The following is a 14,162-nucleotide window of genomic DNA, read 5'->3' on the forward strand; positions in this document are numbered from 1 at the left end:
TCAGCCAGTTATTCAGAGTGTCCCTGAATGCCTCATAATTCATTTGATTTGAAGCCATTTGTTCTACCTTTGTGGTTGTACTGGGTAATGTTGGGTGGAGGTGTGGAGGAGGACTCCACTGAGCTGTTTTCTTCCTCCTGGACGTCTACTTTAGAAACTGTAGATGAAAGAGGAAAAATGAGGGCAGTGATTTGCATTTACTGCTGTACACACATGGAATATGAATTTGACATAGAACTAATTTTTTTTGTCTCTGTGTGTCTCATACCGTCCACTCTCAGGGTGATGAAGGACACCGTGGTTCCTCTGGTGGAGCTGGTGAAGCACTTGTACCTTCCCTCATCCTGAACCTTCACCTCTGTCAGCTGCAGTGAGGCGTTTCCTTTGGAGATCTGATCCTTGAACAGTGAAGTCCTGTTCCTGAAGTGCTCATGTCCCAGCTGGTCTTGGTTTCTGTAGAAGGAGTGGACATGGAGGCCTTGTGTCATCTGAATCCAGTGGATGACGACTTCATTGCCTCCTTGGAAGCTGCACGGTAAGATGCAGCTCTGATTGTAAACACAGGACACCTCAGAATCTGAAATGAGGGAGAGGATTTACAGAGTTTGGTCAGACCAATCTCACACACACACACACACACACATACACACTGCATAACATGAAAACAAATGCAGCTCAAACTACAGATGAGACTGAACTGATGGTCTCTCAGTTACATACATATGTTCTGATTCGAACTTAGAAATGTGACAGAAGAAATCTGCTTGAGGTGATTAGAAGAAAAAAACTGCAGCTCCTCCCTCTTTTTTCAACACCCGCTGCCTCAGACTGCTACTTGTACAAACCTGTCTGAGAATTATCACCTTACTCTTTGTCTCAGGCAAACTTTGACCAATCACAGCTCGTCACACTTACCTGGGCGGATATTAAACGCAGTGAGGAGTGCGGTTTTGACGTATGTTGATCTGTGGGGATTTTTAAGTCATGTGCACAGTATTCTGTAGAAAGAGATACAGCACCTAAGAGTTTTTGACACTCACCTGTGTGTGAACGCTGTTGAACCATCAGCCGCACATGCAGGACGTGGATACACATTATTCGCAAATAGTTAACGTTCATTTTCAACGTGTTTTCAATCCAATCCTGTTTTGTTTCGTCGTTACGTCAGAGATATTTCAAATGTTCCGCCATCACGTTTTCCTGTTTTGAACACCGCCGTTGTAATATTTTTCGTCGTTGTTGTTGGTCCCAATTGTAGTTCGACAATTGTTGTTCACAATTGTTGTGCGACTGTTCGACACAATTGTTTGTCACAATTGTTGTGCGACTGTTCGACACAATTGGTTGTCACAATTGTTGTGCAACTGTCGACACAGTTGTTTGTCACAATTGTTGTTCGACTGTTCAACACAATTGTTGTTCACAATTGTGTGACTGTTCGACACAATTGTTGTTCACAACTGTTGTACGACTGTTCGACACAATTGTTGTTCACAATTGTTGTGAGACTGTTCGACACAATTGTTGTTCACAACTGTTGTACGACTGTTCGACACAATTGTTGTTCACAATTGTTGTTTGACGTAAGTGTTTCTTTTCTTACCATTTGTAGAGATCGCTTTCTTCTCCCTCAGACCACATCCGGTCTGATTTCGTAACGTAATGTTTGTTGTGCACTTCAGTTCAATAACTCCCCTCAACAGCTTCTATCAAATGTCGGTTACAGTCACAGCAGGGCGTATTTATAAGGATAGCCTGAGCCCGCCCATCACCTGCCACCAGTGGCCAATAAGCTGCTGCCACACGTCTGCTTCACAGAGACCACACAGAAAACAGGTGTGTGTGTGTATGTGTGTGTATAGTTTCATGGTGTAAAAAGTGTTGCTGAAGGCATGCTGAACTGAGCCAGACTTTCTTTGTGTGATCCCTCTCGACAGTCAGAAATCACAACAAGTGTGGACATAAACTCTAATAAGTAACTGTCTGCTTCAGGCTCTGTGTGAGAGACCGTTGAGGACCGTTTTACATAAACTACTTCAGACCAGCTCAAGTGTGTTTGCTGTGTCAGTTGTGCCTTCAAATCAGATCATCTGTTGATACTAGAACTATCAACATTTATACTCCTTCATGTTGAGGTCACTGACTAATGTTTTCACATCATGATGCTGTCACTCTGAGACCATCTTTAAAAAGAGATATTTATGATAGATTTAAACTGAAAACAAAAAGTGAAGTGAGTCATTAAATATCTCATTTAAAAGTGCAAAGTTCAGTCAGTGCAGCATTTTAACCAAAACTTTACTTAAGTCATCTCTGCCTGAACGTCCTCCTCTCTGTGTGTGATCTGAGACACAGGCTGATGCAGAAGACAAATCATCAATACACAAAACAAGTAAGCTTTGACAAAAATGTCTACATTTCTAAAAATGGATGTGTGTCTCTCATACCGTCCACTCTCAGGGTGATGAAGGACTCCTTGGTTCCTCTGATGGTGCTGGTGTAGCACTTGTATCGTCCCTGGTCCTGAAGATCTGATCCTTGAACAGTGAAGTCCTGTTTCTGAAGCGATGGTCCTGATGTCCCAGCTGGTCTTGGTTGTGGTAGAACGAATGAGCCTGAGGGTCTCCTGCTATCATCTGAATCCAGTGGCTGATGATGTTGTTGCCTCCCTGAAATCTACACGGAAAGATGCAGCTCTGATTGTAAAGACAGGAAACCTCAGGGTCTGAAACACAAAGACAGAGCCTGTGAAGTATTAGAAAGAAAGTATTAGAGATCATTTAATGTGTTTTGTTTCCCCCCCCTCGCCCCCCCCTTTCTTTTCCTTTATCCCTCGTTAACTCCTCCTCATTCCACATACAGTGCTGACTCATGTGTTTGCAGGGAAAGTATGAACTCTAGCCAAAGTATTAGAAGCTCTGACAGAAGATGATATCACACTTTCACAGGTTGTTGTGGCCGAGTGGTTAAGGCGATGGACTAGAAATCCATTGGGGTCTCCCCGCGCAGGTTCGAATCCTGCCAACAACGGCTGCTTTTATTGTAGTAAGAGAGAAAGTATCAGGATTTTTGTTCATCATCCTCAAAGAGTTAAACTCACTAACCTGCTGTCTGTGTAGGAGTATGAGAGATAAGTTAATGTGTTGTTTTCCTCCCCCCCTTTTCCCCCTCTACAATATTATACTGTGGAGGATTACAGTATCTCATAATTTACTGTAGGAAGTCACACTTCTTTATTTATTTATTATATATCCTTATATAGAGCAAAACACTGTGACATCACAGCAAACCCTGACTCCAGCTCTCCATGGTGACAAAAGAACCCAAAGGACACAGACACTGATGACATCATCTGTTCAATAACCCTGGAGCAAGGCCTGGGGTTGGGGCTGGCTGAACAGACCTGGCTACGCCCCCACCAGCACGGTCTCAACAATACTCTGTTCTGTGCTCAAATGGCAGCACTGAAATACTCAAAGGCAGCTATGGTTTGTTGTTACTGCACTTTATCTGGACCAGAGTCAGAGTGCTGCTGGAGTGACTGTCTGAAGCAAACCTCAAACACCCCCCCCCTCCCACCCCAAAAGTATGAGAGCATGTAGGATCGCAGTGTGAGTGGGACCTCACCATGGATCAAAACCATTCAGTGCAATATCTTTAGAGCAACGTCTGCATGTGTTCTTCAGCTATTTACTTTTCATGACCACTAAAACTTCACACAAGACACACCCTCAACCAAAGGGAATCCACTTTACAAGTACACAATCTGCTTTTTACTCACAGCCTCCAAGAGTCTTGAGTCAAACGTTTAATACAGACAGTGTTTGCTTGGATTTCATAGCAGAAAGTCAGGCTGTGTCACAGGCAGCTGCTGTGCTGCTGAAGAAAAGAGATCAACCTGCGATGGCCGGGAATCAAACCCAGGTCAACTGCTTGGAAGGTAGCTATGATAACCAGTATACCACCATCACTGTGATGGAGAGGAGATCACACTGCTGAGTCAGCACTGTGTGTGGAGCAAGGAGGAAGAGGAGTAAATGAGGGATAAAGACGGCGAAGATGTCCATCCCCTCAGACAAGGCTTCCATTCTTACTCAGTCAGTTTACTGTATTTATGTGGTGGAAAAGTTGAGCGGTGTTGTTTTGCTTGAGTTTTCTTCCCTGCAGGCCGGAAACAGTCTGAGTGACATCCAGCTGAAGGCGCCCTACCAGGTGTAGAGCCTGAGAAGGCTGAAGACCTGCTCAGGAACAAACCAGGCGCGGTGTGGGACCAGAGTGGAGGCTGCTCCTGCTTTTTGGGGACACTAGCACAAGCAAAGGAAATGCAGCAATAAAGCTGGTCGGAGAACATGCAAAGCACTCTGTAATACACCACCAGGAATACAAAGCTCAAAGGAAAATGGGGAATGAAGCTTTTTATTCCAACAGCAGGGGGCGCTGCTGCTACATCAGCCTGACCTGATCATGTGTTTATATACAAAAATCATATTTATGTAAAACTTTTAAACCAGCGTTTATCTAATATTATATGTTTGCCATTTTTAGTTTTTAAACATGTATCCAGCTGTTACAAAATGCAAAAGAGAACCAAAAAGGTGAAAAAACTTAGAACAACTCAAAAGTGGGTCCTTCAAAGCACTCTGTATTTTCATATAGAAGTTTTTGAAGGTGTTTTAAAGGGAGGTTCACTGCTTGGTTCTCCTCATACATTATAGATTGTGTCACTAATATTTTAGAATTTAAAATGTACAAAGCTTTGAATGTTATGGAGTTAAAACTGTGCTGCTCTTTCACAGGAGCTGTGCGCTCTGTTGGTGCAGGAGTTTCAGCTCAAGCAATTCAGTTGACTGAATTGACAGTTGGCACGTTGGTGTCTTTTCAAAGTGGAGCTGGCAGCGTCTCTGCTGTACAAAGTAAGAAGCACTGACGTATGTTTAACTTGTAGGAAGAAGCTTTGGTTTCCACAAGCTTCACACATCTTAACAGGCTTTTCTCTCTACCACGGTGGGTGTGGGACGTTTGGATCTGGCAGGATGAGTCGGTCCAAACTCCAGAGGGAAGCAGAGGCTCTCACATAAGGGTCAGTGAAGCCCTAAATAAGAAGTGTTTTTACTTCCTGCTGTATTTATACATTACATCCATAGTATGCAGAAGCATGTGGGTGATTTTCTGCAGTGTGTAATATGTGTAGGTATTAAAAGATTGTTTTTTGTTTTTTTTTAGTCTGATCTACAAGCAAACAGATCAACAAACAGTAAGATGGTAATGTTTTATATTTGACTCTTGGGTTTTTCCTGGCCGCTGTGCCAAACCTTTCATTTTCAACAACTTTCCTCTAATTCTCTCTAATTTACAATGTTGATGTTTTAAAATGTGTCATCCATAATGTGTCAATTCTTTGTTTTAGTTAAGTTGGTAGTAGTTTTTATTAAATAGTTAATCCTTTGCGTCGACCAAGTTAAAGTTCATTTCTGTGACCTGAAGAGGAGACCTGCCTTCATCCATCAAGTCCAGCGTGGTCACCAGCGATTGCGTCGAATAGGTTCAGTGTAGATATACGTTCATCTTCAAACTGTAAGTATCTTGTCTTATCTGTGCCACTCGGCCCGTGTGCCACTCGCTCTGTCCCTTTTTTCTCTTCCTCACCCTCTCCCGTTATGCTAGGGCTTTAGTCCTCTGCAAAGAAATGTTCATTTCAATCTGCAAAAGGTCTTTAAGGTCTTTTAGACCTTTAATCAAATGTTGGTCGTTAATGTGTTATGGGCCCATTTCACAGAGCAGGTCTAGTGGAAACTGAGTATGTTGAGCCTGAAGTGAATGTTACTCTGCCCAGTGTGTCATTAGCCCAGTGAGTGTGCACCTTACGAATTTTAAATAATTTTCATTTTTGACAAATTTGAATTTAACACGACAAATTTGACTTCACAAATTTTATGGAGACCATCTCTCAGCTGGCCTGGGAACGCTGGTGAGGGGGAAGTCTGGGTGTCCCTACTTAGACCACTGCCGACATTAACTGGATAGCAAAGCCTACCGAGTAGTAGTAGCAGTAATAATACGCCCCCCTCCTCTGAATAATGGACTTTACCTGCCGTGTTTTGATGGGTCAACAAGCTCAACATGTCAAAACGTCCTGGAAAATCTGGGGCCCAGAGGAAGAAAAGGGAAAGAAGAGGAGGAAAAACACCACAAAGACAGAGGAGCAGCAGCATCAAGCGCCCCTCCTGTCACCTCCACCTCAGCAGCACCACCCAGCACTGATGCAGCAGCTTCAAGCGGACCTTCTGTTGCTCCAGTAGTGGAAAGTGGAGCTGGCAGCATGTTCATTATCTTGGCAAAACAATCCACAATGAACTGATAGACTCCATCAGTTTTAAAATAATAGAACACATTGTGACGGTGATCAAAATATCCAAATATTTCTCCAACATTTTAGACTGCACCCCCGATCTGAGGCATAAGGAACAGCTCTCTCTCAGGATAGTGTCACGCCAAATTGACTATGGGTCTGTTATTTTTTAACCTCAACAAGTTGTGAAGTTAAAAATAACAGACCCATAGTTTTTAAAGAAGTCTTTAAGCTTCCTCCTCCAACACTGTGAGGGAGGAAGTCACCTTTTAGAGGCATCTGTAGAGAATCAGGATGTGAATGAATTTATATATGATTTTACAACAAGTTGACTGTTGATTATAACAAAGGATGTATTCAAATGATCCAAACTTTAATGTCACCAGTTGACACAAATTCAGAACAACTGAATAGTCTGAATAAAAAGGAATGATTGTTGATCAGGAGAGTCGTACACAGAAAATACTGTGAGCGTCCTGCAGCAGCAAACTAATCAACTTCCTCTGTTTATTTAAAGAACTCAACTTTAACTCAGAACTTTGTTAGATTTCAACATTCACCTCTTCTGTCAGAGACACACACAGTTTGCTATTTTCTCACATGAAACATTAGACTTGTAGCACACTGCTGACTGTCTGAACACATCATGTGTGATGAACAACTTCCACTGTGGTTCTATTCCGGGAGTTGTTACGACCCTTGGCTCAGGGGGTAGCAACATGACAGCATAGGCAAGTGGTTTTAAACAAGTTTTACAATCATTTACAAATTAATTTACAACAAAACTAAAGAAATAAACAAGGTGGTGTGGCTCTGCTCCTGCTGGCTGAGAGAGAGAGAGAGAGAGAGAGAGATAGTGGAGAAGGGCTCTCTTATACCCTCAGCAGATGACCAGGTGCAGCTGATCAGGATAACGTCATTGTTGATTGGGTATCTGAAACAAAAGAAGAGAACAAACCAAAAACAGACACCCCAGTGGACGTAACAGAGTTGAGAAGATAAAGACGAGGGAGAACAGAGCAGATTTAGTAAAAACAAATGGCCATGTTTGTTTTTTACTAGAAGTGCAGTTTGATCCTCTTATTGATCAAGTTAAGTTCAAAGGTTCATATCAGTTCAATGCTCACACAGGTTCAGTTCAAATCATTTTCTTTGCAGTGGCTTTTTTTATTCCCCTCGACCAACTCAGATGGAGAAGAAATAGACCTCAAAAATAATCCAAATGAAAAAAAAAGAGCTCTGAGAAAAACAAATCGATTCAGGGAAATAAATAGTTTATCTATCCTGGTAATGTGTTTTTGGTCCTTATCTGTGTGATATGCTGTGAGGGAGTCTGTGGTTTTACTGTTTATGATCCTCTGCACATATGCTGCATGTGGCGACTCGAACCCGAAAGGTTCCACTCAAGTGATAACAGAATCATACATATTAATAGTCCTCTGTTATGTTCATATTTACAGCAGCTGCTTCTGCTTTTCTGCAGACGACTGAAGTATAACATCTTTTTAGGATGACACAGGAAGTGAGACTGACTGTTTCTTAATAGTTGCTACATTTCTCATCTTTACAAAGACAAAGAAGTCACTGTGGTCAACACATAATGTTTCCTTTCATTAACATTAAAATGTAAAACAGGAAGTGAGGGGAACTCATTATTGTCAGGATTTGTGGTGTGGGAGGACACAGTTGCAGGACGCAGAGCGGTTAAAATCCAAAAAAAAGTATTTTATTTAAAGCCAGGAGGGCAAACAAAGCAAACTAAAAATCACACTAATAGTGGCAAAAACATGGGATCAAAAAACAAGACAAAACCTGGATCACGTGGCGTAGCGTAGCATAACATGGCATGGCAAAAAAAACAGAGACGAGACCAAAACACAATTCCCTTGGGTGATGACGAGACAAACTGGCAGAGAGTGCAGGGAAGACAAAGACTAAATACACAGGGACCAGGGAAGACAACGAGACACAGGTGACACACATGAGGGAAGGGCTGGTAATCAACAAGGAGGGAAAACACAGGGAGGAGGACAGGACTACCAAAGTAAAACAGGAAACACAAGACAAGACTAGACAACTAAACACAAACCCAGGAAAACAAAACACCAGAACTACAGGAAAATAACAATAACTAGGCACAGATTAAACTAAAAACCCAAAACAAGGACATCCAAAACCATAAATAAACACCAGGTCGTGACAATTATTTCTTCACTTGAGCATAGAGTTCTTCTGCATCAGCAGGCTGTGTGCAGCTGGTGACTTTGACCTGTGCGTACACTGTGTCCTGCTGCTGTCCACTGTCCTGCACTGAGACAGAGGACGGTCCAGGTCTCTGACTGGAGATGCTGATGTCTCCATAGTGGATTTCATCCTGTGTTCCAGCTGCTGGTGTTTGAAGAGGAAGCTGTGCGGCCGTTTGACTCTGAGGAACAAAACGTATTTTACATGAAAAGTTGTGAGCTGGATCTGATTAAAAATACAGAGAATAACAGACTGAACCAAACAGTGAGCAGACACACACAACAACAATGTAAGTGTAAAATGTACCCACTAGTGTCTCTGGTTGACTTTGACGTTTCTTAAACCTCCTGGAAGACATTAGAGAGTTGTTAGTTATTGAAGCCCTGAAGGAGGACTGACATGAAGTCACACAATAAGGACCTGAAGGTTCACTGTGAGGAGCTGTAGATTTAATGTAGAACACTCACCAAACACAGAGACCCAGACAGACGAGAGCAACGACAACGATCACTGCAACAACTGCAGCTGTGTGTTGAAAACTGTCTGTTCAAAGAAAAACAGAACAAAACAGTGATGAACTGAAAACATTTTTAAAAAGCAAAATATCAGAAATCAATAGAAATTTTGTGTAGGTAACAATTTTATATAAGCACAATAAAAATAGTTTTTAAGTATGTTTAACATCACGCAAAAGAAAAACAGAGAAGAGAAGATCCAGTTCAGTTATTTACCTGAAACATTCAAATGAACCCATGAAGACGTCTGATCACCAAGAGCATTTGTAGCCACACAGTAATGAAGCTCTATGTCTGTCATGTTGGTCATTTCCAGGCTGTACATGTGTCCTTCATGGACTTTCTTGGGTCCATCTGTGGTGTTCTTGAACCAGGTGAAGCTGCTGATGGGAGGCTTGGCTCTGCTGGAGCAGGTCAGGTTCACCCAGATACCTGCTGACAGCAAACCTGATGGACTGATGGATGCTGAGGTGTCTCTAGGAGCATCTGAGGAAGATGTGACAGACATGAACTTTCTTCATCACAAACAGCTGAACCATGATGTGCTGACAGGATCACTTACATGAAACACTGAGAGTCTGCTGTGTCTCTGCTGTCTTGTTTCGTCCTCCATTCACAGGATATGTGGCAGAGCAGCGGATGTTGTATCCATCATGTGTGTGTGACAGAGTGATGTTCTGCTGCAGTTTAGTTGTAAAGGTTCCATCTGTGTTCTCCTCTGTTTCACTGTCAGAGTCTGGGTGGAGATTCCAGGTGAGTTGAGGAGGGGAGTGTGGACAGGGAGTGAGAACTGAGCAGGTTATAGAGACAGACTGCTTCTCCTTCAGATCACCAGCTGAGATATGAATGCTGGGACTCCAAGGAGAATCTGTCAGTTCACAGAGGACACAGAGAAATATGAAGTTATATCAAATGTATAAAGTTTATATCAACAACAAGGACTGCAGACAGCTGGAGGCAGAAAATACAGACAGCCTCATGTATACTGTAAGTATGTCAGCAGGGTCCATCTGTACTAACTGTGTGTTAACTCACTGCTTTCTTCAGCTCTGCACTCTGACTGATACTGTTGATAATCCTACAGCAGAGATTTCATTTCACAGTGAAGGTTACATTCATGGAGACCCAAACCACTCATTTCACTTTTTATCCTCAACAATAATATCATAGACTCATAAAAACAAACTGTCTTACCTTTAACTGTTATTTGAAGAGGATCACAGAGAGCTGTTCTTCTGTATGGCCCGTTAACAACTCTGAAGAAGTATGTGTCTGTATGACTTGTGGTTAAATTAGAAAACAGAGTGGAGCAGTTTTTCTGTCTCAGATTTCCAGTAATGTTCATTGGATATTTGTTAACTCTTTCACTGCTGTTGAAGACAGCATTGTTTTTAATATTGCCAAATCTGGAGTCATTTTTCATCCACACTCCAAATGTTGGTCTTGTGCTGTTAAACTCTTCTTCTGGTTCAGCTGTAAAGTTACATGGGATGTGCAAACAGGATCCACTCAGTGCTTCCATCTTCTTCGGTGCAGTGATGAAGAGTTTTGACTTGTCAGGACAATCAGCCAAATCACCTGTAAAACCAGACTGATGATGAACAACATGTGTTGATGATACACAAACTGCAGTTCAGCAGCATGTGTGCGTCCTTTGAACAATCAAATGTTTCAAAGTGAACAAACAGCTCACCTGGAAGAAAGAAGACGCTCAGAAACATGTTGACTGTCAGCAGGTTCACACACAGGGCTGCCATGACGGTCCTCTCACAGGATTTCAGTTGATCAGCAGCAGAACAATGAAACACTTCTCTGTTTAGTCGTCGTGAGGTTAAAACCAACAGACCCGTAGTTTTTAAAGAAGTCTTTAAGCGTCCTCCTCCAACACTGTGAGGGAGGAAGTCAACTTTTAGGGGCATCTATAGTGAGGGGGTTAATAATAACAATGATATTCTTAGAAATAATTTTAAATAAATGACTCATTGTCACCTACTTTACTTTTTTTGCAGGAGGTGTTACACAGACATGTGTTCAGACAGTCAGCAGTGTGCTACATTGTGCTAAGTTTATGTTTCACATGAGAAAACATGTGTGGTTGATGAACAGAGAAGGATAAACTTTAGTTGTGGTTTGATGTGAAAAAACTAAACTCATCTGAACAAACTTCAAAATAGTTGCTTTGTTTCAGAGGTGAGGCTCAAGATGACGTTAGATATAAAGGAACGTCAGTTTTACTAATGGTGTGTTTGTGTGACTGATTCTCTTATATTCACAAAAAGTCAAAGGTCCATATCAGTTCAATGCACACACAGGTTCAGTCGATCAGTTCAATATTCTTTCCTTTGCAATGTCTGTTGTATTTGTTCTTCCTCAACCAGCTCAGACTGAGAAGTGACTCCAAAAGTGAAAGAAAATTCAGAGTTCTGACAAAACTAAACAAAAGTAAACAAAATGAAATAAATTGTTCATCTATCCTGGTGATGTGTTTTTAGTGCCCCCTGCTGAACAAAGACAGCTACTGCTTGTTTGATTTTAAAAAAGAGAATTGAACTAAACATTATTAACTTGAATCTTAAAATGTTTATTGATTATTTCAACCTGTTCATATTTTCTACAATGGAGATGAATTTATTTTTTATGAAATCCTGGTTAAAACTTTTCTCTGGTGTTTTTATGCCGCCTACACTGTTGGGTTGTGTTTCAGATTTCGATATTCTTGTAATTTGTGTGTGTGTGTGTTTCGCTTCTGGTAATGACAGATAACATGCTCATTTTCCTTCTTCACACACACTTGGTGCATTGCAGTGGTAAAAACTGCAAACACACAGCAGGGGGCGAAGCTGAGCCTTGTTCAATGCTATTACACCTACAATACATGCCAGGCTTTCAGGTCCAGGAAATAATGACAACATGCCACACTTGCTTTTCTCTTTTTCTTTTTTAATAAAAGATTTCCTTTTTGTGTTGTTGTTGTTTTTAACACATTTTAAGGCATCATGCACAAAAAATAAGCCATACTAAAGGCATTATGCTTACCCTCTACCCAGATGATTTTCTAACATTTAAAGATATGCTGTTAAAAATAAGTTTGTACAAATATGGCATGTAAGCTGGCATTGTCAGTGAATCCCAAAAGCAGAGCGCCACCTGCTTTCACAGTTTTGTAAACATGGTTTTGAGCAAAATAGGGCTGAGGAAGAGACAGGAGGAAAAGGGAAAGCATGCTTTGACATGGGGCTAAATTTAGAAGTAGTATCATAAGACATAAAGGCACAGTTAGAGGTGAGGTAGATGTGCAAATAGAATAAACAGTTTCTATTCATTGTGCAACAGACAGGCTCTCACTTACACAGTGCAATAATTCTGGTGGACTATCACAGTGTTTGTGTTTGTAGTGGAGCTTACTGATAAAGTTAGAGTATTTTGGACCAGATACAAAGACAAAACCAGGCTGAAGCAACTAAAATCTAACTTGGACACACAAGTCTGATTTTTGAGTTAGAATGAGTGATCAGATAATATGAAAATGAACCATTAAAGCTGAGAGACACAAACTCGCCAGCAGGTGGCACTGTAGAAGCTTCCCATGTCAAAGATGCCCAGACCCGAGGCCAAACACTCTGCTGACAACCACCACAGATGGGACTCGAACCCACAATCCCTGGCTTAGGAGGCCAGTGCCTTATCCATTAGGCCACTGGGGCTGTGAAAACAGCTTGTGCACAACTTTTCGGCACCTATTACACACTACAAAATGTATTTCATACAGCATATCTGTGGATGCTCTCATTCATCCAGGGCATAGTCATTTCCAAGTGTTTAAATCGAGGAAACTGGACTCAAGGATAGTTTTTTTTTTAAGATGTTTCGCCACTCCCCCAAGTGGCTTCTTCAGTTCTGCAACTATTCTGGTTAGGAATCTGAGTTTTATGTGTTCAGGACCTCTGTGGGTGGATCTTGCAGGAGCTCACATGACTAAGATCCCTATAGTTGGTTAATAGTCAGGTAACGACCAGAAACTGTGTCTAGTCCATGTGCAGGACTAGTTGACGGCCCATCGTTAGAGTTGAATGGGAGTGAAGTCTGCTAGGAAGGGATGAAGGGACAGAGTTGGAAACAGGTGAAAGCTGATGCCTCAGCCCTCCTCCTCTGTTCAGAGAGGGTTTTTCCAATTTCACATAGACGGCTTCTTTGACTCCTCTTTCATACCATCTGTCCTCCCTGTCTAGAATTTGGACATTATTATCCTCAAAGGAATGACCACTCTCTTTGTGGTGTAGCTGAATTTCATATGTTGCTGAAGCCCCAAGAGTTTTTTCCTGCACTGAAGTGAACCGCCAGGTGAAAAAATGAAAGTAAAGATAAAATAAATAAATGAAAATACAACAGAAGAGCCGTCCACAAACTGGGTTTTGGTGGTTACTTTCTTTTCCATCATGGCCAGTACCCCAATCTGGAGGGGCTTGAAAGATTCATTAAAGAAGAAAGAGCTAAGATTGCTCAGGAGATGTGCTACACCAAGGGACTCCAGGCTGGAATTTGAATAGTCAGGATACACACTTGATCATTAGGATCTGAAGGCTCAAATTTGTTTCTGTCTTCAAGTTTAATTATTGCAGGCTTCATCAATAACACAACTATGTTTACACAAGTAAAAATATTGATACCATCACATTTTCATGGAAGAACTAATACTAGAAACCAGCTGTAAGATATCTGGAAAATATTCCAACAGAATATCACACTTCACTGCACAAACAGCTGCAGGTAGAAACAAAGAGGGCTGTGAGGGAGTCTGTGGTTTTACTGTTGATGATCCTCAGCATGTATGCTGCATGTGGCGACTCGAAACCGAAAGGTTCCACTCAAGTGATAACAGATTCATACATGTTAACAGTCCTCTGTCATGTTCATATTTACAGCAGCTGCTTCTGCTTTTCTGCAGACGACAGCAGTAAAACATCTTTTTAGGATTACACAGGAACTGAGACTGACAGCAGCTTTCTGCTTTTCTTAATAGTTGTTACATTTCTCACCTTTACAAAGACAAAAAA

General features: G+C 41.6%; 1 protein-coding gene and 2 non-coding genes across 3 annotated transcripts; 1 reads left to right on the forward strand and 2 right to left on the reverse strand.

Annotated features, from left to right (window-relative positions):
* Positions 1-2,456: 2,456 nt before the first annotated feature.
* LOC114453561 (sialic acid-binding Ig-like lectin 13) lies at positions 2,457-10,917 on the reverse strand. The gene is made up of 8 exons (XM_028433513.1): positions 10,802-10,917; positions 10,303-10,686; positions 9,671-9,976; positions 9,325-9,594; positions 9,061-9,136; positions 8,904-8,940; positions 8,629-8,774; positions 2,457-2,676 (listed from the first exon to the last, which is right to left on the reverse strand). The coding sequence occupies exons 1-8, from the start codon at positions 10,863-10,865 to the stop codon at positions 2,457-2,459; spliced, it is 1,503 nt and encodes a 500-aa protein (XP_028289314.1). The 5' UTR covers positions 10,866-10,917.
* Positions 2,949-3,030, forward strand: trnas-aga (transfer RNA serine (anticodon AGA)). Its single transcript has one exon. It is a non-coding gene; the product is annotated as a tRNA-Ser (tRNA).
* A 1,822-nt stretch (positions 10,918-12,739) lies between the features above and the next one.
* trnar-ccu (transfer RNA arginine (anticodon CCU)) lies at positions 12,740-12,812 on the reverse strand. Its single transcript has one exon. It is a non-coding gene; the product is annotated as a tRNA-Arg (tRNA).
* Positions 12,813-14,162: the final 1,350 nt, after the last annotated feature.

The sequence above is a fragment of the Parambassis ranga genome, chromosome 20 (genome assembly GCF_900634625.1).
Source record: "Parambassis ranga chromosome 20, fParRan2.1, whole genome shotgun sequence".
Lineage (NCBI taxonomy): Eukaryota > Metazoa > Chordata > Actinopteri > Ambassidae > Parambassis > Parambassis ranga.

Bases quoted from the DNA above. Each gene is read 5' to 3' on its own strand.
- LOC114453561 (XM_028433513.1), bottom strand. From the start codon at position 10,865: ATGGCAGCCCTGTGTGTGAACCTGCTGACAGTCAACATGTTTCTGAGC. The intron at 10,687-10,801 runs GTGAGCTGTTTG...CTGGTTTTACAG, and splicing joins GAGCGTCTTCTTTCTTCCAG to GTGATTTGGCTGATTGTCCT. The intron at 8,775-8,903 runs GTGGGTACATTT...TTTGTTCCTCAG, and splicing joins AAAGTCAACCAGAGACACTA to AGTCAAACGGCCGCACAGCT.